At 36.8% G+C, this 25,714-nt stretch overlaps 1 protein-coding gene and 1 pseudogene across 4 annotated transcripts in view; one reads left to right on the forward strand and one right to left on the reverse strand.

The window, feature by feature from the left end:
• CTNNA3 (catenin alpha 3) overlaps positions 1 to 25,714 on the reverse strand; it is a 1,802,485-nt gene that overhangs the window by 1,616,628 nt on the left and 160,143 nt on the right. For all 4 annotated transcript variants that reach the window (XM_012529825.3, XM_071215825.1, XM_058298912.2 and 1 more), the window contains one exon: positions 21,992 to 22,111. In XM_012529825.3, coding sequence (XP_012385279.2) covers positions 21,992 to 22,111 — 120 coding nt within the window. The remainder of the gene's footprint in view (positions 1 to 21,991; positions 22,112 to 25,714) is intronic.
• Positions 20,581 to 20,715, forward strand: LOC131279050 (small nucleolar RNA SNORA31; annotated as a pseudogene).

Below are 25,714 nucleotides of genomic sequence, written 5' to 3' on the forward strand. Positions count from 1 at the left end.
CAACAAAAATTTTTAAGTAACTTGCAATATTGGGAGTAGTCATTTAACTGAAACCCTTAATCTCAAAGACTTCTGTAGTTCATTACTGATTATCATGAGCTAAACACAGTGAAAGTTCAATATATGTAAATGAGGCAATAGGTAAAGTTAGTATAGCTTTTATTGAATTTTTAAAGATGGAGAAGTAAAGATTTAATTTGATCTGACTGGAGGTGAGAAATCACTATAGTTCTTTAGCAGGGGAAACACATGATGGAAACTGGGTAACAGGAAAACTAATCTAGCAACCATGTATGGAATGGATGTGAAGGAAAATATTGAAGCAAAGGAACAAAAGACTGCTGCAGTGATGATAAAGGTGTGCACTAGAGTGATGACCACAGGATCATATCCCTTAAATCAAAGACACCTATATTTCCCATGTTTTACAGAATACCCAGGAACAATGTCACATTTGCTCTATGAAGGTTATTTAAAACTGAGACTCAGATGGCAACTGGGCCTACGCAATTAAAATTCTCTAGTGACTGTGTTAACCCATGTAAGAGCAGCAGTGCCCAAGTCAGGTGTCGGTGGCATGATTAAGGTGAGACCTTCTTGTGATAGAAATTAATCCCAATTCATTTTCTCATCATTGGCTTTTAGTTTTCTACTAGTAACAGGTGTTACTCTCCCCTTGGAACAGGATCACATGACTTCCCTGCAGCATTTCCAGGCAGAGGCCGAGGATAATGGCAATCTTAGCCAAACCCACGATCAAAATAAAAGGCCTCAGCTTTGATCCCAAGCTACTGAAAGTTTTTCAAATAAAGCAACTAGAGGGCGCTTCCTTTGAACGGCAACTATGTTTACCTGATTTTTAAAAATTAAAAAAAAAAAAAACACTTCTTTGTTGGTGTTCTTTTGTTTTAGCCAGACTAGTATTTTCCCCTGCAGTGATATCTAAAATGCCATACCTTTTGTTATTTAAACATTCCAAATTAGAAGTCTATTACCTAAGCAGCTAAAAATCGAACTTGAACCAAAGGGAATTTTTTAAAAAACAAATCATTTTATCTGGTTTCAAGTTCTATCTTAGATGTCACAACTTAAGCTATGAAATCAAAGGTACTGACTCATGGGACAACTACACAATTGGATGGGTTATCAGAGGCAGTCTTCTTCAGGCTTATTCATCTTTTCTATTTGTGGAATGGCCTATGCCCTGGGAACAAGGGTCTCCTTTAGCCAGAAATACACATAAGATCTCTGACTGAAGCTGAAGTTTGCCTCCATAAAGATCTTTTTGTGGATGTCATTTCATATTTGATTAAAAGATAAGCATCCGGATTCAGATCTTCACCCCTCTTCCTTCAACCTCTGTTCTCCTTAGTTCCTATCCTTCCCCCCCGGTCCTCAATTCCAATGGATCTTCTGGTTCATGATAGTCTTCTAGACCCTTAACAACTACTCTTAGCTTAATATGTCTTCCTAAGTCCTATAGTCTTGCTTCGTTTCTGACCTGTGACTGTTGTTAACATCTAGTATTTGTAAATACACTCATTCTCTGCTTCTTCCCTCCCATATTTTAATGCATCCTTGTATTCCCCAAGATTAAATTTTATGATCCTCTGCTTTCTCATTTGTAAAATGAGGAAAACAATACCAATATTGTAAAGTTAGTTCAAGAATTGTACAAGGTAATAAGTAAAGTACTTAGCCCACCTGAGATAAAGTACTAAAAATGCTAGCTGCACTCAAGCAGAGCCCAAACATACCTATATCTAGATAACAGAGCTTTGTTTTCTGATTCTGTTCTGCATCTGTAGGAATAATAATAGCCATATCTACCATCTGGGAAACTCTTTTTTCATGCACGGAGAATTATGGAGCCCCTTCTCACCCTTCTCTTCTGAAGGTTAAGTAAATTCAATTTCTTTCCAGTGATTCATGGTTTCTCACACTTTAGTCATCTTTACTACTTTCTCCCATCTAAGTTCTCTACTCTTATTTTAGTAGTAGAAAAAATAATACAAATTTCCAGTAATATTGATATAAAATTTTAAAAGCAGTTACAAAAATCTGTCCTCCCAAATCATGACCTCATGTCGGTGATCATGATATATCCCCTACCAACAACGCAGGAAGTGCAGCTCACTCCAGTCAGGACTTCAGAGGAACTAAGATGCTCCTGACTGCTAAGCTCTGAACAGCTGCTCAGGCAGCCAGGTGTGAGAGGAAAGCGCAGCAACAAGGAAGCCTGCAGGAAGTGCCAGTTTTCTAGGTGTAATGCAGTTAGGTGCTAGATAAAGCTGAGCATCCTCAGCATAACTGTTAGGGTTTGACCATAAGACATGTCCCCTGGCAAAAATGTTTCCTCCACTGGCTGTCAAGTTTCCTGATAGTCCCCGCACCACTTCCACTGCTTTGATGATGTCATCACTGGCTAAAAGGCAGCTGACCTTTTGAGCAGGAAACCCATGGAAGGCTCTCTTCAGGCCTTGTCACTCAAGGCAAATAATCACTGAAACGTGAAGGCAGATCCCTCATCTAAGTTAGGTTGTGGGAGGGGGAAAGGAATGCAAAATCAGTTGCGGCAATCAAGGACTTTTTTCAGGAAAAAACATTTGTGCTTGGGGTCGAGAAATAAAACACTTCACACCCTGGGTGGGTCAGTCTAGAGTAAAAGAGAATGCATTCTGAAGAGTTGGAGCTGTAGCCCAGATCCCTGGGAACATGGCCGCAGACACTGCACACACCTGATAAGGAATCTGGCAGGGGGCCTCATTCCTGTGGGAGCAGAGCCCTGAGGCCCACTTTTTTAGGAGTACTCTGATTTGTGCTGATCTGATCTCCCAAACACGTGGCCATACCACGGGTGACCCCAGCTTCACTCCTGGCATTTCCCCATGCCCTAGGGCTCACAGCACAGCTAATGGGAAAGCACAAAAGCTTTCAGACTTACTGCTATTAGAGATTTTTGGATAAGGAGGTCTAAGGACATCACATTGATGAACTTCAAGCTTGAGACAGACTTCACATCAACCTACCTTTTAACAGGGTTTAGTGGATCTCAGTATGTTTGTGAGGGAGGTAGAGGTAGGAAAATCAATAATATGAACAAATATCAGGTTCTTAAATGGGAGTAACGGGACAACAAGAGATAGTACATGGTCATAGAGTGTGCTGTGACGAGAGGGGGGGAAGACAGGGAATAAATAAGTAAAAGCCTAGCTAAAATAGCACAGTGGTACAAAGATGGCACTCAGAGAATATAAGAGAATATTGGCTTTTAAAAGAAGGAAAAGAAGGCATTGAAAGGAAATAAATGGCTCTCTATTTAGAAAGAAAGCTAAGTATCAAAGAATCAAAGAGCCAAAGCTCTCAGGCCAGAGATTCCTTGGATCGGCTGATCCTTTATTGTACTTGATGCTTTTTCCTTGACATGTACCAGCACAGCAAGTATTATATAGACAGTAAACCAAACTAAAATCTCATTATAAAACAGTCATCTCCATACTCTCATCAGTGTATCTTTTACAGATTTCCCTAGGAATCTTTTTTCATATACCTAAGATTTTAACTATCACTTGCAGTAAATTACGCAAACTCATTTTAAAGTAAACTCTGTTTTCACTTTAATACTGGAACCTCATTTTATAAAGTTCAATAATGATTAGGAGTGAATAATTTCCCTACTCCTCACCTAGGCCATCTCTACAACTACAACCCACATATACAAATTAATCTTTTTGGTTTAGAAAAGCAAGCTATTACTTCTCAACCTAAGTTGTCATTTTATATTTGAGCATTTACTCACTAGAAACTTTTGGCAGGTGATCATTGCTCTTTTGATAGGACCCAAACATTTAAGGATGGAAGGGAGCCAAGAAAAGCACCTTGGTCCACCTTCTCAGGGGTGTAGATAAGTATCTGGAGAAAGTCAATATCATGGAAATCAAGTGCCTAATTGTTTAAAAACTGCTGAGCTCTCATTATTGTACCTAGAGGTTCAGGTACTTTTCTGGAAGAGAAAACTCATCACAGATGTTTTTAGCATAAAGCACCAATCTTAGGGGGGAAAATGTTATTCTCATATATTTTTCTAATGGTCCTAAGTTCTAAAAACCACAATTTGCTGTCACCTATGTCCTATTCTGAATATGTCCAAGAGTAAAATTGCTACTAAATCTCAGCTTTTTCTACCTCTCTTAAATGTTAATCATCTTACTCATTTCTTAAAGTAATGCTGTCAGGCAAGGTAAATAGTCCAAAAGAAATGTCACAACACTTACTGAAGAAAATCTCAAATTATTTTTAAAAGAAATAAAACAAATTATATAGCCTGGAGATAGATATGAACATTGTTTTTCAATCCTTTTAAAAGTCTGTGATAGAACTATGAATACCAAGGTAATGTCAGCTGCGTAAGTTTGAACCTTCCCCCAAAACAATAAAGAACAAAAGGAAGAACAAATTAAACTACACAAACCTATGCCTTCAGCATAAAAAGAGAAAAAGTTAAATTTCAAATTACTTGTAAATAGAAACTTAACATTAAATCACAGCAAGCTCTCATATTCCTCGTGCAAGCCTTTCTAGAGAAGAACAGATACGGAACTGTTACTGGAGGGTATATGGATTTGAAAATTTTGGTTACTGTTGCTTGGACCAAACTTTAACAGGTTGTAACAGTTTGATATGGTTATGAATTCCAAAAATAGATACTGGATTATGTTTGTAATCTGGTCTGTACCTGGGCATGATTGAGTTATGACTGGGGCTTTGATTGGACCACGTTATTAGAGCGTTGAGTCCCCACCCCTCAGTGGGTGGCGACTCACAGATAAAAGGCCTGGAAAAGGACAGAGTTGGGGGTTTTTGATGTTGCAGTTTTGATGTTGGAGATTGACGCTGAACCCTTAGGCTAGAGCCCCATGAAGTAAACTCACAGAGGAAAAAGGAGCCAGCCCCAGCAAGAGAGGAGACCTGAGCCCAGGAAGAAGCAAGCCCTGGGAGGAAAAAACCTAAAACCCAGAGGGAAGCAAGCCCCAGGAAGGGAGGAACCCAGGAAGCCTGAACCCTCACAGACATCAGCAGCCATCTTGCTCCAACAAGTAAAATAGGCTTTGATGAGGGAAGTAACCTATGCTTTATGGTCTGGTATCTGTAAGCTCCTACCGCAAATAAATACCCTTTATAAAAACCAGCTGGTTTCTGGTATTTGCATCAGCACCCCTTTGGCTGACTAATACACAGGTTAACTTGCTAAAGAGGAAAAAAACAGTAGAAAAAAAAAATTGAAAGTAAAGAGAAAATGGGAATTCTTGGTGGAGCAAGGTCCCCAGAGGCAGAAGGAAATGGGACCCAGAACACAGGATTATTTGGGGACACAAGAGAAGAAAAATAAATACAAAAGAAAGGAGAATTCTTGTTTTGATACTGGGATTTTATAATAGTTAACTGAAATCCAACCACCCAAACTAAGTGAAATGTTTCACATAATCAAACTGTATTCCACTGATGCAGAGAATTGAGTATTCTAATTATTTTATGACTTAAAAGTCATTAATAATTAGAGTTATTTAACTCAGTACAACATTCCTCTAAATGACATCATTGTGTCACTGCACTATTTTGGCTAATCTCCCACTGGTTTAATTTCAGAAACATCCTTTGAATGAAAATGCCAAGTTAAAAAGAAGTAGCTTCTCATGATTTCTTAAAAATAATTCAACTAATTTCAAAGGGATGCTTACTGGAAAAGATTTTAAGTTTCCTTTATGTAGTCCTGACCATAATGGAGGAGAACATTATAGAAGACAGCAGCAGCTACCAAACCACTCAGCTTTTTAAAATGTCCTTCTTTATACAATAAACATGTTCCTGAGAAGTTCTTTTAAAATTTAGTTTGTATCATGAGGCCATTTGGACCTGGAAAAAACATGATTCTGCCACTTTCTATTTGTGTGTCCTAGAACAAGTTACTAAATAGGTTACTTTCCTCCAATTTTCTACGGATTAAACTTTCCTTTCTGTCTAAGACAATCAGCCCAACCATCAAAATGAACCAAAAATTGCCTTATTGTCCTCTCCTAAGAAATGTAGTATTAATACCTGTCATGCAGCACCCACCTGTTGTCAAACTTTATAGACTTCACAGACTGATGGAATAAAATGAAGGTTAGTTTTATTCCTTCACTGGCTCAGTGCACCGAAGAGTACAGTTGCTAAGTTTAGCAAATAAAAATAAATGCCCCATTAAATTTCGATTTCAGGTAAATAATAAATATTTTAGTATATGTATTACCATGTAATTTTTGGAACATATTTATATTAAAAGGCATTCATTCTTTATCTGAAGTTGAAATTTAACAGGATATCCTGTATTTTATCTTGCAACCCTAACCAAAGAGACACCTCACCTTCCAGCTGGCTACAAAAGAAGTTGACTACAAAAGCCTAACTAAATGATAAAGCTTCAGGTACTACATCTCTCCCCCATACACACACGCATTCATCCTCATCTAAGTTTCTGCCATATTTCCAAACATCATGATGTTCTCCCATTCAGGCCTGGATTTGAAACATTATAGCAGATACAAATTTCACAATCATAAACTCAGATGTGCAAAAGTGTAACTTTATTTTCTATAATAAAATTAATTTTCTGACTGCAAGCCCTATTTTGCTCAGGGCAGAAACTTAATCTAATCTCTTTCAAATAAATTCAGCCCAATTCAGTGATTTCTCAGACTGTTTAGGTTTATAATTCAATCACATTCAGCTCTGAAGCTTTCAGATTTTTCTCATGCTACCTCCTCCCTAGGGATGATCCTACAGCCATAGGAGGGTTTCTGTAGCTGCAAGGACAGGACCGTGGAGAAGACAGTAATCTACACGTCCATCTGGATCTATCTCGGTCTTTCACATTCCTGATGCATTTCCTCCCATCTGGTAATAAGCACTGGACGGTGCTTGTTCAAATGGCAACTGGAGAGTCTCTGGCTCTCTCAGGTCCCACTTGCATCCCATGGCACTGGCGACCCCTAAGATCTGCGATACCCTCACCCATTGTCCTTCTATTTGCTTCCTCTTGTTTCCTCCACATGGTCCTGTGCAAGTTCTCTGACCACCTCTCTCAGATGACTTTTACACCACACTCTGGTCCCAAAGAAAAATTTTGGTGCCCTCCTATACCATTCCAAAACGATAGTAATTTAAAGGCTGAAAATATAGAAGAAGACACTCATTCTGCCCCCCAAAGACCTCTAGAAATCCATCTACTCTCAGAGGTCCAGGCACAACCTGGAATTTAGTGGTCAAATCAGATCCCCCAAACTTGGAGGGGGCAGTGAGAGAATGGGAAAAGAGAAAGCAGTGGCAGGCAAGCACAAAAACAGTCCTTGTCTAAGCTTGTTCTATTTCTGTCCAACTCTCCTCCTTCTTCTTAGCTTGGAGGATATTTCCTGGGAAGTCAGAGAAGAAGGAAAAGATAATCCGGTTATATCTCCTTGTCACCTCTCTTTTGCAAGATTCCAAGAATTTGGCATTTTTATTATCCAGCCCTAATATGAAACTTCCTTCTAGTGTAGGTGATACAGGAGAGAAAAAAGAAAAGGCAACATAATGATTAATGTGTCAAGGTAAGATTCTGCCATACAAACTCACGATTTCATTCTAGTAAAGTACCTCATGATTCCAAATTAATCTGAACCCTAACTTTAACATCAATCTCTCTTAATATTCTTTTAGCGGCCACCTTTTGCTCACTGACCACTGGTTCTCCTACCTAGAGCTCACTTTCCCCTTATGGTTACATTGTGCTCTTCCACACTTCTCCTTGTTAAACAGTGCCCTTGGCACTTCCTCCAGACCATTCTACTGCCTGTACATTAAGCATTAGGAGTTCTATTTTAGGTCCTATCATAAGAAATTTGGAAATAGTTGATGGGGTAGGGATTTAAGACCAAAAGACCTAGTCTTATGGGACATGAGCAAAATGTACCTGCTTTCACCCATCATTTCAGACCCTAAAACAAGTGTCATCACATTATTACTGTAGGAGTTAAATATATTAAAGACCCAATCTATATAGTAGGCAATCTCACCTAATAATAGCTTCAGAAATGGGAAATCTTCATTAGTACAGAATGCCCAATAAACACTGTCCCCAAACATTCCAACCTCTCATCAATAATCTATAAATGAACATTTACATGCAGTAAAGCCCTTCTGATATTATATAAACAATCAGCCCTTAACTTTTTTTGGTTAAAGTGAAATATTGTATAGTATGTTTCTCACATGAGATCACCCTAGTAGAAAGTATAGTATTTACATTAAACTGGGGAGAGTCTATCTTCTTTCCATAAACTGACTTTCTTTATAATTCTATTATTTTTTACAACCCCTTCTAGTAGAAAATGGTTTCCATGCATAAAGAACATAGCTTTTATCTTGCTGTGTGACAGATTCATATGTGCCTTTTTATTTCAGAAGACTGGTCTTGCACACTGGTGGGAAATTTATTCATGAATATATGACTTGTGTTAGTGCTTAGGAAGAAGATAAGTTTTTAAAAATAAGGTACTTTCTGCCTTTATTGAAGCCAAGTTCCAGGTTTTTATATGATTTCATGCACTATCTCATTATTTTTTAAATGCATTTGCCTTTAAAAATCCAAACTTCCTGATATAATAATTTTGAGTTCCCTTTTCAACAGAAAGCTTTTACCCTAAAAAGGCTTTCACCACCTATTGTTTACTCCAGCCCTGCAAGAAAGCCCTCTCTAGAGACAATTTTTAGAATATGGATTAAAAATTATATTCATATAACTGACTAGAAAGAAACTAGCTATGGTTTTTAGTGCATGGTTATCAGTTAAAAAGAAAATTTTAATTTCTTAAAACATGATGCAATAAAATGAATTCTTAGTACTGTCCTAATTCCATCAATTTTGAAGTGTAGCTAACAATGAGATACAGAAAATAAGAAATGTTGATCATATTTTTCATTAACCACCATCATCTATATATTATTTCTAGTGCCTGTTATTCATCTGATACACACTTATTTGTTTCAGAGAAGTTCTAAGTAATATGTGCCTTACCTTCTATATGTTACATATTCATTTAAATTATTTTTTATTATTCTTTATAATATTGGTCTTCAAAGTAAGTATGTTTTAATGCCAAACTTCATAAAAAAAATAAGCTACTAATCTCATCCACTTATCCTAAAAACATTCACAATTACCCATGCTCTTCAGTGTCACCAATGGTTTTTTTACCTACCCTTAAGAGCTTGATCTTAGAGTGTGTTCAATAACTTCATGCCTAATACAGAACATATGCAAAAAAAGTCCTTAAAACTATAGGATAATAAAATCTATTCCCCTTACCTATTCAACATTCTCAAAAATTCTCATTTTTCAGATGTTTTTCAAATTGATATCCTAGTGACATTAAGAAATCACTTGACTTTGTATAGCAGCAATGCACACAAAGAGTTCTTACATCAAGAGTAAAAAATAAACCCTTCAAAATTCTCTTAAAAATACAGAGTAACAAAAATGTGAAGATATTCTCTATGTCTGCAGGGTCAGATGTTTGGAGTAGAAGAAAGATGCACAGCCTCTGATACAAGTCAATCATGAGCACCACATGTTCAGAAGTGGTAGTTTACTTATACATTCATTATTTAGTACCAAATCTAATTTAAGTTTCCTTCTCTTTCTTCATAAACATTCTCCACTGATATAATTCCACTTTCTTTTTCATGGATCCCATTCTAGTCCATTATTTTAGCATAAAAAGATCAAATATCTAAAGCCAGGAGTTATTCACTCCCTGTTTTCAAGGCAAAAAAAGTATGTTTCCTGATAGCTTTCAAGAATATTCACACAAAAAAAACATAATTACTGCTAAGTTTAAAACATTTCAGGTACACAATTTATTTACTTCAGTTTAGTCTTTAGAGTTAATGTTTCCCATGTCCTAAATAAAATAACCATTTTCCCAGTTGTTAAATGAGCTTGACCTTAACCATCCACACTCTTGGTATAGATGGGCTAGATGTTGTGAGATAAGAACTGATGGCTTTACCCCAAGCAATAAGCCTTGGGTATAGACTCAAAAACTGGCAATCAAAGGGAAAATAAAGGCCTAAAATTTAGCTTCTCTAAATTCAGTCTTAATGATTATCAAAATAACCAAAGGTTTTCTAACTATTCTCCAACTCTAACATTAAATTTGGGCAAATGACTAAAGTTACCTTAAACTTTACAAATGATAATTTAGGAGTAGGACATAAATGTATAGCTAACAATGATGAAACATGATGGGCTATTTCATTCTGCAGCAACAGAAGTACCAAGAAGAGCTTCAGTAACTTTCAAGGGTTGGATGCTAGAGATAAATATCAATGTCTAAATCAGAGTGAGAAAAATACTGCAATTTCTTTATTAAACTATCTGTAAAGGAAGGCAAATATGTACCTTAAGTTAAACTTCAGAGGACCAAAAGAGCCCTCGAAATAATCAAAACAGTTTCATCCTATATAATTTAAGTACCGCCTATCAATAATCAGTACCACATTTGGAAAAGCAGCCACAGGTCAGCTGTTAATGCTGTATAGATGAAGCCACAGATCATTACCTACTTAATTGTGTATATATTTAATAGGCTTAAACAGTTCTTTTGGAACAAAGGTTTTATAATGGAGTTGATGATAAATACTTAACTATGGTCCTACCAGATGCCAAAATAATATGAGCAGCATTTAATAAAGAAAATTAGCATGTATTAATACTTTATGCTACAGTAGAAAAAAGAGGAAAACATTAGATTCATGAAAACACAGCTAAAGAAAGGAATGCAATGTGCATTTCAGGTTTATATTGTAGAATCTTGCTCCATTTTCTAAACTTCCATAAGTCATACTAAAAATATTAAAGCTTTGTCAGTAAGTACAAGGCTCAGTTGCCCATAAAAGAAGAAAAAGCTATTTACATTGTAAAAATTCCAAAGATATTACATCTAAAATGCAATATTGAATTTGAAAACTATTAATTAGATTAATTTAAATTTTTTGTCATTTGAAAACATAATGTATGGAAGTAAACCTATACATACCTATACATACACAAACCTTTCTAAATTATGAACAAAATGTGGAGTGAGCCAGCCAACACTGCTCCAACTTCTAGTGACATTTCCCCTTACCAAAGGTACTTCAGCATAACTGTTTCTACTGCTGTCACATTTGGAGATATAATATAAAAACTGATTAGCTTCCCCTAAATAGTAAAACTATGTATTTGAAACTGTCCAAATATGGTGTATCAGAGAATAAAAACAAGTATGCTTTAAAAAAACAAAGGAACAAATTAAATGTCTCATTACACATTAAATTAGCCCTCAGGAAATCAGCTCCAATCAAATAGTTTAACATCTACAAAAGTATTGGTGTGAGCATGTTTAAAGCTCTGCAGAACTGTTGGCCTCATCTAAGCAGCCTCAACACTTCTGAATTTTAGCCAGGACCGTTGTCGGTATTCACCTGGCGCTACTATTAAAGACTGCGGGCTTTAGTTGCAGCAGTAATCTTTTCACCTGACAAGGACAGGGTAACCATCATTGGGATGTTTTCTGATCATGGAGAAAGTAATGATACTAACTTTGTTTATCCAAACTATGTAAGAATCTATAGGAGATTACAACAGCAAGTGTGTGAGTGGGCTTGTTTTTCTGAAACAAGTACTGCTGAGTAAGTAACAGTTGGCCCGATAGTTAGTTTGGCCAAGTCATGGTGGATTCTGAAGGACTAAAACGCTGCATTCTTATTTCTCTTTAGCTTCCTGTACTTTAGACTCAGCTGCTCTCACATTTTTTTCCTAGTCTCTTTCACTTGTGGCGAGGCATTATGTAAAGAATACCTTCCTTCTACAACTGCTAAATACAAAAACACATGTGCAGAAAACTGTCCTTTCGCATGACAAAGAAGCATAAAAGTAAACTAGAGAAATCATTATAAAGGATGTTATAATAAGGATAGCAATATCATCTAAGTTCTACAAATAGACACATACCTTGGATCATCCTTAAACCAAAAGCAAATGTTTACTAAGTGCCTATTACATTCCAGGGACTTTTTTAGGCCCTGGAGATAAACAGGAAATAGTGCTCTCTTACAGTTTATGTTTTAACCTGAAAGTATGGACTATGGACCAGTAGCAGCAGCAGCACCTGGGAGTTTGTTTGACTCTCCAGCCTCACTCTTGACCTACTGAATCAGAATTTGTAGTTTAACAATACCCCCAGGTGATCTGTGTACATTAATGTTTGAGAAGCACTGGTCTAGAAGGAACTTGTTTAGAGGAGGCAGAATCTAGAAATTCTCAAAGAAATCAAAATGTCATTGTATCAGTAAAGAAGAAAATGATTGTTTTCTGTATTATTTGTGTACTCATGTATTGAAGTGGTTGAACCAGATGATACTTACAATTCCTTCCTAATCTAAAATAGGGCAATATTATTTGCTTTTTAAATATGTCTTTAAAAAAAAATCAGCACTATTGAATGATTTCCTTTTATAGGTACTTCAACTTCTAGTTCTCTGTGTGTGTGTATGTGTGTGTGTGTGTGTGTGTGTGTGTTAAAAGGGTCTTTGTTTTTTCTGCTGTTTGATATGAAACTCAATCCTATGGATGACTCCACAATCCCAAAAAATCAAACTCAAGGAAATCCATACCCTTACTGGTCCTCACTTCATCCTGGTAAAGAATTTTACTCCGGTCCAAATTCCTGGGATCCAATAAGAAAGATCAAAAACATCAACCGGAGTACCAGCATAACCAGAAAGTAATGGACTTCACTGAAAAGTCAAACGTGCTACATTCCCACTGCAATCTTTTGTTGTACATTTCTGTGAACAATCAAAAGTGCCCCCTTCGTTCTCCTTAAGCAGGGAAACTGGTAATGGGGAAGGGGTTGGGGACTTGCATTTTAGGGAGGATTACACCCAGGTCCTTTATTGGAGGAAGGAGAGAACAGAGATTCCTCAAGCACTCACATTTTCCTGCTCTCAAGGGACTAGGAGTGACATCTCCATTCCATTTGCCCCAGGATCAGGGACAGAGAGTCACTGCTTGAGTGCTTGTCAGAGATTACAGCAGAGGAAATACTCTTCAAGACGCAGGAGCCAGCAGAAGTAAGACTTTCTGGAGAGAATGGAGAACAGGGTAGCTTTCTCCAACCCCGGATTCACAGTCCATGAATCCGTATGAAATAAACTGGCTGCTTTGGCTTTGTTTTGACACTATAAGGGATTTCTACAATCAGCCCAGCCTCCAGGATCATGCAGCTTTTCAAACTGTAGAGGAATGCCTTTCATTTCTGTAGGCCCACTCACAGCTTCAGAATACAAATCAAAGATACCAAAAGCTCCATATGCAACCCACTGATTTATGGTAAAGGGCTCACAAAGGAACCAAATAGTAAAAGAAAATGTAACTTCCTGTTACTTTCTCAGCTCTATCATTATTAATCTGTGTATTGTATAAGATATTTAATTTCCTTGGGCCTCTATTTCCTAGCTTCTAAGGGTTGGGTGGGATGAATTCTACAGACTCTGCTTCGTTAAAGATTCTGTGTTTCTTATATATCCTCTTTAGTCTGCATCTTAACCTACTTGAGGTCATAATTTTAACAGCAATAGTTCATCATCTTTTTATGTATAATTTTCAAGCTACAAAACAGACTAGAAGAGATATCATTTTCATAGTTAACTCTTTAAGACTCTAATTTTTCATCAATATCAATTTTACTGACAACCTTAAAGATGCACACATGTCAATACGCGGCATGCACAAATAAACACCACAATGATGCAAACACTGGAGATTTTATCATCCCTGTAATTCCTATCAGCATTGTAAATTTTGAAAACAACTTATAACAAAGCATTAACTGTTCCAATAAACATTCCCCATTATAAAGTAGTTATAAGGCAAACTATTGTTTAGCAAACAACCTTGTAAAAAATAAATCTTTTTGGCGCATGACAATCAGCTAGTATATGCTTGATGCAACAACTTTCTAACCAAGTGCCATCAATTAACTGAACCTAGAATCAACAGTTGGAAATAGAAAAGCAAACCTTTGTACTTAAAAAGATATCTCTATAATATTTATACTGTATTAATTTTTAAAAGACACCTACTTGTCATTACCGTGAACTATATCTAAAGTCAGTCAAATTATAAAAGAAAACATCATTTTGATCATTTTTAAAATAAAGAATGAAGTTCTTACACAAAAATCCATAAGGTTTTTCCTTCAGACAATAAATATAGAAAAAAGAAATCACCCTATAAAGATCTGCAGTTTATGAAGTAGTGAAAATGGTTGGATAGATATTGCAATAGACTAGAAATTAGGAAACATGAATATTAAATCTGAATCTGCTCTCCGCTCAGAATGACCTTGAACAATATACCTAATCTCCTGGTCTCTCTATATTGAAAAACTGAAGAATAAAGGCAATGTGATCTCTTTTTTTTTTTTTTTCTTTTGGAACAAACAGCTATGTGCAATTGAATGAAAATGCAATTGAATATATAACGGGTAGAACAAAGTATCTGTTTGATTTGGTTGGAACTTTGGTGTAGTACACTGTCCTATAATTCAACATGTTTTAAATGCCTTTACAATTAATTTTTAAATGAAGTCTAAAATGCTTTGAGATCTTCAGAAACAAGTTTATAAATGACATAAATAATCATTTAACTTGATTGGGGAAATAAGAAACAGAGAACCATCTATGAATATTTTAATATAGCAGCATTTAGTTTGCTTACTCTTAAAAGGAATGATTCAATCAAAACTTTTTCAAGATAATTGGATTAATTATAGAACAGGAAAGAAAGGATACTCTTCCAATTGAGCAATTAGCATATTCTATCTAACGAAGGCCTTGAAGTGAATCTATTGCTTTGCTTATAGAACCATTGGTCAAGAAGTTTAGTACCTACCCTTGGTGTTAATTCAGTCTAGCCCCATTTACACTCTTCCTTAGACTGAGTCAAAATAATGCCAGATGCATATGTACTTTATTTTTTAAAGTCTTAAGTAAAATATATTTTACAACTTGCATTTTAGTGTTAATTTAATTCCAATGGAAAGTTAGTTCTATCTTAAACTGTTCTTACAGATAACTAACTCCCAGTGCAGTATCATCACATATCTCCTTATTCTAGCTGCTCCCTAATAGCTTCCTGTTGTAAGTCTTTTTATGGTTCAAGATTATTACTGGAATTCATCAATTTCCTCTCCCTATATGCTCTCATATAACAACAACAAATCCAGAACTATTCAGTTTTGTTTTGCTAAGCACTGTTTTCCCAAGAGCTCTACATTGTTGCCTTATGCCCTTGCAATTCTTGTGGTGCAGCATAAACCTAGGATTATTTTACACATGGTCTGTCAACCTCCATCCAGTATTTTATTTGTCGATTCAAGTACGTTAACTTGCAGTCATTCTCACTAAATAAATTCATGTAATATATTTCTATTTTTCTTCATTGATAAGGGATCATCATAAATTCAGTTCCTATTCTACAAGGTATTACGTACCCATCTGTTCTTGGGGTTATCTACAGGAGGTAACTCACACAGCTCAATAAAAGAAGGAGCAACTGTTTACTCCTGAAAATCATCACTAGAAATAGGGCTATATTGCGCTCTTGATACCACCTAGAATCACAAAGCAAGTTTAGGTTCATTGGACATAATTCATTATTGGAGTTTAACTAGAACATCAGGCTAGGACCCTATTTACCACAGGTTGCCATGGCATAAGTACTAAGGAACCTAACTTCATTATCCATCAAGAGACACCACCTTAGAAACCCATTAGAGCCAAATGCTGTGAACACCTCCCTCCTCGAGAGAGATGAACTTATTCTTTTTGTGACACAGACCTCCAACTGCTAGCCTACATATGTCCAAAAACATTTCATCCTATGTGTTCAGAGCAATGGTAGATCCAATGAGCAATACAAATATATGTAAAACAGAGTATATATCCTTATGGAACTTACAAACCATTTGAGAAGATGGCTTAAGAGAATAACACAATAACATTATAACAGCTACCATTTATATTAATCACATGTCAGACACTGTGCTAAGCCTTCATATACTGATTCCTTTACATACTTTAAAGATATATGTGTATTTTATACTTTGTGTACTGTTTCTTAAAACTGACTCTAAGTTAGGTGTTATTTTCCTAATGTTTTAGAAGAGCCAGGGGTACCCAACACAGTATCAATAGTCTCACCAGGTTTGGTTGACCACAAAGCCCATACTCCTCACCATGGCACTAAATCGGTCCTCCCTAGTGTATAATCAATGCATAATGTGTAATCAATCAGATTCTAAATGATATGACAAGGATAAAAGCTAAAAATGTCAAAGAAGGAAGAAACTTGGGATCCTAGGGTTAGGTGTTATGAGGGAGGACAGACTTCAGTTTGGGTTTAAAGAACAATTGCTGGTTACAGAAAGGAGCTGGATATTCCATATAACAAGGCATATAAATGTTATGAAAAAGGCAGAAGGCAAGAATAGAATGCCATGATCTGGGAGACAAGTAAGAGATCAGGGCTATATGGTATGTTCCAACATGGATGTGTATCTGAATTACAGTATTTTAATTTTACATGTTTTCACATCAATGTATAAATGTGCTTTACTCTACATAATGTTCAACTTAATAATGTCAATTTTAATTTATATCAAAGGACTTTAGAAGCCTCTGGAAAGGAATTGTGCTTTATAATGCTATTATAAGTATTAGAGCAGAAGAAGAAAGGAAGGAATTAAATTAGAGTCTTGATTATTAAAGTTTATTCCACCAAACCACAGCCCCAAGGAAATCTCTTGATTTATAACTTCACAAATCAACACATAAACCTGTGATCTATACAAAAAGCTAGACCTTGCTATTACCAATCCTATGTAGCATTAACTAGGAGAATAAAAACCAAGCTGTCCAAACAGATAAACTTCAAGATGGCATTTCCAGATAATAGAAAACAAAGTCTCCAGATTCTCTGGCTAATCTTGCTTTGTTTTCTGTTTACTTCAAGCTGACTCATCCTGGTAAACCTACCACCTCATTTATCACAGCCTCCTCTAACCTTTTCTAACCAAAGTTATTTTCAGCATTAATCTTTTCGACAGTAGGAAAATGTAGAGATGCATGTACCTGACCTAAAATACAACCTGAGGAATAGCTGAGGTATAAGCACTCAAAAAAAAGGGGGTGGGGAGGGGGGGTGGGAGAGGAAAAAAGGAAAGAAAAGAAGAAAAGAAATCGCTGAATACACACCTAGGGAAGAAAGTACAATAACTCCAAAGAAGAGAGAAGAAACAATGGCAGGGTCTGTCTAGTTCTAGGGAAGAAATCTCTTAAAAATGATTTTTAAAAATAATGTTATAGACAGGAACAGGGGGGAAAAAAATCTATCAATGAATCAAAGAAAGTATTTAAAGTTAATTCCTTGGCCATCCATAAATTGGAATTAAGGGTACATTGTGGGAAGCAGATGTGGCTCCAGTGATAAGGCCTTCACCTACCATATTGAAGGACCCAGGTTGGAACCCTGGGCCTCCTAGTGAAAAAGAAGAAGAGAAAGCATGCCTGCGCAGTGAGCCAGTGCCCACAAGGCAAGTTAAGCATACATGCAGAGAGCCAAGTGCCCATGAGGTAAGCTGAGTACCCACACAGTGAGCCAAGTGCCCATGTGGGTGCCCACGTGACAAGCCAAGTGCACACATGGGCGCCCACATGGTGAGCCACTGCCTGTGCAAGTGAGTCACGCAGCAAGATGATGCTGCAACAAAAGAGAGAAAAAAGAGAGAGTCAAGGTCAACCGTAGCAGAGACTAGGAACTGAGGTGGCACAATTGACAGGGAATCTCACTCCATATCAGAGGTCCCCAGGATTGAATCCCAGTGAATCCTAGAGGAGAAAGACAAGAAAAGAAGACAAAAAGAGAAATAGATACAGAAGATGATACAGCGAATGGACATGGAGAGGGGAAAAAAAAGCAGGGTGGGGGAGGGGGAGGGCAGGAGAGGAAGAGGGAGGGGGAAGAAAATAAATGTTTTTTTTTAAAGGGCATATTGTTTGTTTAAAGCAATGGAAGCAAGAATGAGGTATGTTAGAAGAAAAACCTAAGTAATATTGAGAGCAAGGGGCAATCTGTCAGCACTTGGCAACTGGGAAATTAAAGGGTTATGTATGCTCTTCTGTATTTTAAAAGTATAACAAAACTTATTTTATAATAATTGCATATAATCTATGGCCGAGACTTTTTGATTGTTACACTGTTCCTAACAACACCAATAATAAGTATTTATTGAGCATTTGCCATGTACCAGACACTACTGACAACACTGGAGAGGATACAGCGTTGAAGACGGTGGATGAGCCCTGTCCTTAGAGAGCTTACTTTCTGTCACAACAAAGAGTGAGAAATACAGTAGGAACAATGACTAACCCGTAACTAATACTCTGGTACAAAGAATTCTGCTTTGTAAGGCAGAAGCTTCCCTGCTGAATTAGCAGTTTTACAAAGAGACCTGAATTTTTTCCAGTAGGAGAAATATACTTTCTAGTGTGGGTTTAATAGGTTTTGGAGGGATTTAAGCAGGTAGGATGGAAGATAAACAAATCCCACCAAGTCAGAGAAGAGCTGATGTTCTGACCTTTGAACCCTGTCTTCAAGGGAAACATAGCCATTCACCTGTGTCTTTGATGAACTACTATGTTGACATTATAAAAATCTAGGAAGTAGTACTGACTTGTGAAGCAAAATGGTGAAGAAACAAAATTTGTCTTTTCTGTTCTCTCCCAACTCTATTTACCATGTCTTCTTGCATTCTTCTTTATTTTCTCCCCTTTCCTATTTTGAGATTTTTTAAATTATTTAAAAATCAATATTTTAATTTACTAGATGCATATAGCATTATGTCCAGTGTAGCTTCATTTTCCTTAAGCTATCCCTCTTATCTTATCCCAATAAGTCCCTTTCCCTCTTTTTCTGTCCCTCTGTGGTCCCTTACTTTCTTGCTACTTTCCTCCTTTTGCTAACCACTACCCTCCCATTCCCCTTCCATGTCTTCGCAAAAACAGAAATGATCACTAGCTATAGGGAGATACCACCTTCTGTGAGTGTTTTAGTTTGCTAAAGGTTACCAAGGCAATATACAGAAATGGTTTGGCTATTACAACGGGGATTTAACAACTTAAAAGCTTACAGTTCAGAGGCTGTGAAGGTGTCCAAATCAAGGTATCATCAAGAGATGCTTTCTACCTGAGCTGCAGCACATGGCAGCATCTGTTTGTCTCTCCCCTCTCCTCTATGCCTCTCTGCTTTCAGCTTCTGGTTTCAATGGTTCCTTTCAGCTTCTAGGAGTTTTTCCTCTGTTTCTGCTGCCTTCTCTCTACTGTTTATAAAGTACTCCAGAAGAGAACCAAGACCCACTCTGGCCTATGCCCCAGTGAAGCAAACCAAACAAAAGGCCATCAGCTGAATCCAATCCAATAAAAGGGTCCCAAACCTACAGGAATGGACCAATTTAAGAACATAATTTTCTGGGATCCACAAAAGACTACCTACCACGGTGAGTATAACTCTAAAGCTAGAGTTACTACACATATCAACACTTAGGAGACTGTGAAAATAAAGTTTTAGCTGTCCAAAGATATTCTTTCAAAGATCTTTTGTGTTTGGTATATACTGAAGAATTTGAAAGAGAGAAACAGAAGGGAAAGAGGATTTGCCCTTTTAGCTCTCTTTAAGTGTATGTCTGGCCTCTCCTAATTGCCTTCATGATGCATTCCTAGAGCCCCTTCCTTTATTATCCCACAGCCTGGATCCCTGCAGGAATATTGAAATATTTGGGAATGGAACAACCTGGAGAAAGAGGAAAAGCCCAGGTTTTGAGTCAGAATGATTTAGACTTGAAGTCCAACTTCATGCCTTATTAGTCCAATGACCTTGGGCAAGGTACTTAATTTTCTTAACAGTTTTCTAAACTGTAAAATGGGATTAATTAAACCAACCCCATGGTACTGTTAGAAGGATTTAATGAGTTAATGTATAAACATATTAATCACACTATGTGGCATATACCTGTTATTTAATAATATATATGACTTATAAATGTATACATATGTACATTCATACATACATATACATATGTACACCCCATGTGCCCATCTTTTTCTCACACACGTGCAGTTTATCTCTCTGTCCTCAATGCCATTCTTCCAGAGTTCTGCCCTTCTGCCCTTAAAGCATTCATATTCTTTCAGATGAGGACAATAACTACTACCTGTCAACTCAAACATTCCTCGGTGGTAAAATATGGCTCTGGGAAACAAAACTGTACTAAAAATTGCATAGGCCAGAGCAGTGACTCACAGTGTAAATTTTAAGTGCTTAGTATAGTAACTTTCAGTCACCTGTGCTAACACCTCTATAGGCCATCACTAATTTTAAAATAACAGTAAAACTTAAATGGAATGCATCTCTGACAGACCTAGAGCAGTTAATTAATATCTGCTGCTAAGGTTTCCAGTACAGATGCAAGGAAAACAAGGGCTGCACACTTTCTGTCTGTCGGTTGTGGCAGCCAAGATTGAATGGGGAATACAGGAAATTCTAAAAGCACAGGGATGGAGAAATAATCTTTGCAACCCAGAAATTAACTTAAAAACAGCAAATAATTTAATAAACAAAACAAATGGAAATTGGGTCTTTTCTCACTATAAACTAAAGAATGTGTACAGATATTATTTCATTTGCCCTAGAACATTCTGCAAAATAAATATAACTAAGGCAATAGGGTCACAGGAAAGTTAAATGTCTATCTAATGTACGTGATAGAGACATAAATCACTTCTCAGACTAATATTTCTAGATCATACCTTGTAGACTTAATGATGTTTAGCTAAATATGAGAAATCCTGCTTTGAAAACCCCGATCCAAAAGATCCCAAACTTGTGAATTAGGCAAGAAAGTCACACCCACTGCCACACTAACAGGAAAGACTCTTAAGTAATGGACTCAGTGCCTGGCCATGCAAGTCAGCTGCTAAGTCATTTTTCTAGATGCTATCCATCATTGAGCACATTCCCAAATTTCATGTGACCTTATTTAAATGTCTAACTGGCTGTTCTGATTGGAATAAACAGTTGATCAAAGTAAAAGCTTGACAACCCCGACATCTAGTGGCTGTAAAGAAAAAAAACCCAGCAAGAAAAGTAGGCAGCTACTGTCACTGCAGTATTTTGTAAACCCTTAGAATTTAATGATTATTAACCTTAGGTTTATAAAGTACTAATTCTAAAAGCAATGCTGTAGATGTCTATTTGGGCTCTATATTTATCTTGGGGTCTATACAGGGAGGCAAAAATACTTGCCTTAATAAAGAATATTTGCCTTCAAATTGCTACTAATTATCCAAGTTCATACAAGAAAACTAAAGGTCAATTCACATTTTGGTGTCTATATCATTATTTTTTTCCTCAATTTTATATGTACACTCACAACCTTTTCCTGGTCTACAGGAGATTTTCTCACCTCAGGTATGCTGAACCTTCAAATATAAAAGCAACCTGGCTAAGCCAGCCTAGAGATTCCCTTTCTGCCAGTGAGGTGTTCTGGGGAAAGGATAGTTGAACATTGGTAAACCAGCAAGAGCTCTCTTTAAGAGAATACATGTGGAAACTCCTAACATGCACCTCTGAGAGCAAGGACCACATTGAACACGGCAGGAAACCATAGGAACCCAGCAGGTCAGGACAGCATAACTTATTTCTGCCCTAACCATTTGAAAGTAAGTGTCCCTAGACCCACCTGAACTCTGACAGTCATGACAGCAGGCAGCTTAAAGTGCTCTCTCTTCCACCAAGGAGAGTTCTGACTCCTACCTGCTGACGTTTGAAGGCTAAATAATCCAGATTTTCCAGCTCCTTTCCAAGCTTCTGGTAGGTCTTCTGGAGGTCAGATTTGTTGGAAACATTTTTCAGTGACTCAAATGTCCTTTGAAACTGAAATTTAAAGTAAAAGCAGGTTATTAGGACAGCAGCATAGATTTCTCAAATTCCCAGCTAACTACACAGAGAAATTGTTGATCCTGAGCCTCAGTTTCTACCTACCATAATACGGAAATAACAAATGCTAGTTAATTACCTTTCAATGAAATACCTGGGTATGATTATTAAAAATGAGCAATAGTATCCTAAGTACAAACAAGATTATTTCATGAATGAGAGACATGTTTAGTTCTTACTCTAACAAAAGAGCATACTTCATTGAAAAAGAAAAGAAAACCTTCACGTTTTAGGATCCATACTGCTGCTTTTAAAGAAAAATATATAATGAATGCATAATTTCAAATAATAATGAGGAAACATTAAAAAGCTCGTACATTCCAATTACGGAATAAACAAATATATGAAAAAGTAGCAGCTTGCATGATATTTTGCTGTAAAGGCTTGGGATCTAGCTTACTCTGTAGAAATATCTATGCAGAATAGGTGGCCCAATAAACTCTAGCCAGGAAGGTCTCTCAGATCTTATATTTTGAGAGGATGGAAAACTAGTAGTTTGATGATTAAAGCATATGTGGCATGCTCAGCAAACATTTATTCATTTCTGCTCTGTAACACAGTTAAGAAATTGATTCTGCTGAATCAGAATGCTCCTGTTCATTTTTAAGTCAGATACTAGATAAATACAAAGAAGAAAAAATGCAGTGGATCACAGAATATTATTCTGCTACCAGTAATTAAGTAAGCAAAATGAACTCACAAGAACTTGAATTCTTGGATTATTTTAGTAAATCAGAATATTCATTGGAGGATTATCATTCAAAATGTCCAGTAATGTCATTTGCAAGTTATTTGCATTTGTTCTCTCTTTATGTCATTTATTTCTTATAATCCCACTGTGTACCACTAGAAAGATTTCTACAGATAGAGAATACATCTTAAATACATCAGAACTCCACAGTGCCTATGATGCTACAAGACAGGCTAAAAAGATATTCAAGAACAGAATTAAGTTTCCAGGGAAATTATCTAACCCCTACTACATCAAACTCTATGGAATAAGTCATATTATAATGTCATTCTCCTCAATTAAATCCTTGATTTCATGAAAGCAACATGTTTATCTCAATCCAAGGTGACAGAGGAAAAAGAAATGGGCAATGATGCTAAATTTCCACAGCAGGACAGTAAATTAAATTCAACAAATATTCGTTTAGTACAAACTATGCACAAAACACTATGAACATAAAACAGATTCCCTGCCCTAAAGAAAGTACGGACTACTGGGGAAGCTAGACCTGAACCTCTGGATTGGGAAGGAGAGTGACATTCATTGAGTGCCTGCACAGTGTCAGGTCCTTTATGCTTTCCAATTTAATCCTCACAAAAACTGCTCAAGTTCCTATTTCTCTTTGCATTTATTATACAAGTGAGGAAACTGGGTTTAGAAAATTTGATTGAACTGGGATTTCAATTGCAGGTCTGTCTGATTGTAGTGTGGCAGCGGGGTAAAGAGAATACAAAAAAGAGATAAAAGTAACTTACAGTGGAAACACAAAAAGGTCACTAATACTTACTGAGGGACTCATGCCACACAGAAGACTTGAGGAAATTTGATTTGTCCCTCAAAGGACAAGAGGTTTACAGAGCCTTAAATAGGAACTGATTCTACTATCAGCTTAAACACAGCCAACGCCTGTTCATTTTCCTCCTCTTGTTAACATAGTAAAAGGAAGTTCTGTTCATATATATTTTTTTAATTTCTCTCCATTTCCCTTCATTGTTTTTGCAATTGCTGTCTGCTTCCTGTGTCCATTTGCTGTGTGTTCTTCTGTGTCTGCCTATCTTTTCTTTAGGTGGCACCAGGAACTGACCCTGGGACCTTCTGGAGTGGGAGAAAGGTGCTCAATCTCTTCCACAACCTCAGCTCCCTGGTCTGCTAAGTCTCTTATTGTCTCTCTTCTCTGTCTCTTTTTGTTGCATCATCTTGCTGGTCTAGCACTCCTGCACAGTCCAGCACTCCTGTGCAGGACAGCACTCTGCATGGGCCAGCTCTCCGCTTGGGCCAGCTCACCTCACAGGCCAGTTTGGCTTTACCATGAGGCCTTGGGAATCAAACCTCAGACCACCCAAACAGAAGACAGGAGCCCAATAGCTTGAGCCACATCCACTTCCCTCTGTTCAACATCATTTTAAAGACCTTTATATAAAATATATATCATGTTGTACACTCACTTCTGTACCACACACATTTCTTGGTCCCTTCTCATGTAGTCAAAACAAAATAATACCAGATCTAAGAGTCAAATTTAAGTATTTCTTCTATTAATTAATAAATTAGAGCTATTTTACTTATCAATCCCTTTCATTCTAAAGCATTCTTCATCATTTGCACTTTCTCTTCCACAGAAAATGTGAGGTCTACTTAAATATTTCTTCTTCACATTTATCTCTGTGAACTTGACATGACCCTAAATGGGAGCCTTAGGGAAAACACATCTGTATGGCTTCAAAATAAGAAACATAAAAACAGTACTTCCAAATGATATATTCATGAGCAAAGAAGAAAGAGAAAACACAGTAACGATACATCACCTCAATATGTTTTCCCTAAAGGTCAGAGTTTGCATGATGTGGAGTTTTTAGCTTGAACTTCCATTGTCAGCACTCCATGTGTTGCTACTAAAAAGCTCAAAGTACTCTAAAAAATACATGATGTTATTCACTTAAATGGATTTTTTCACTTATAACAAATATCTATCAAGGAGAAATCTATAGAGTAAAACTGGGCTAGATCCCTATTAAACATATTCCACAAACCCTTCCTTACATACACACATAAGGATTCTGGAGAGTAAAATCATTTTATTTTGCAGATGAAACTGAAATACAGAAGACAAAAATAAGACAATGGTTAAGCTGAGGCCTAGATTTTCCTTAAAGAGATGTTTACTTGGTATATTAGTCAGGGTTCTCCAGGGAAACCAAACAGCAGGAGATAGATAGCTATAAGGCAAATATTGTGAAATTTATTACAGGAATTGGCTCATGCAACTGTGGGAATGGGCAAGTTCAAATCAGTAGGAATTAGGAACTCCAATGAAGGTTTTCAATAAATTGTCCAGGAGAAGTTGGCTGGCTGAAGTAGTGAAGGGATTTCTTCCTTCTGACTGCTAAAATCATCAATTTTCCTTTTAATGCATTCAACTGACTGAATGAGACTTCTCTTGTTGTTGAAGGCAATCTCTTTAGTTGATTGTAGATATAATCTGCCATAGACGCAATCACCTTATTGATGATTTAAATCCATGAAATATTCTCACAGTAACAATTAGGCCAGTAGGCCAGTGCTTGCTTGACCAAACAACTGGACACCATAAACTAACTAAGGTGACACATGAACTTAAACATCACACTTGGTTTGAAGATTTTTCTCTCCAATAGGTCGCTATACTATCATTGAAACATACCTCTTGAGATTTTCTACATCAATTTAGTAAATAGCAATTCCATTTTATTGACTATTTCTCAAAATAAATGATCCCTCAGGTGGAGATGAGGTAGAAAAGGCAGCACAATTAAATTCCTAGATTTTAAATT

The sequence above is a fragment of the Dasypus novemcinctus genome, chromosome 6 (genome assembly GCF_030445035.2).
Source record: "Dasypus novemcinctus isolate mDasNov1 chromosome 6, mDasNov1.1.hap2, whole genome shotgun sequence".
Taxonomy (NCBI): domain Eukaryota; kingdom Metazoa; phylum Chordata; class Mammalia; order Cingulata; family Dasypodidae; genus Dasypus; species Dasypus novemcinctus.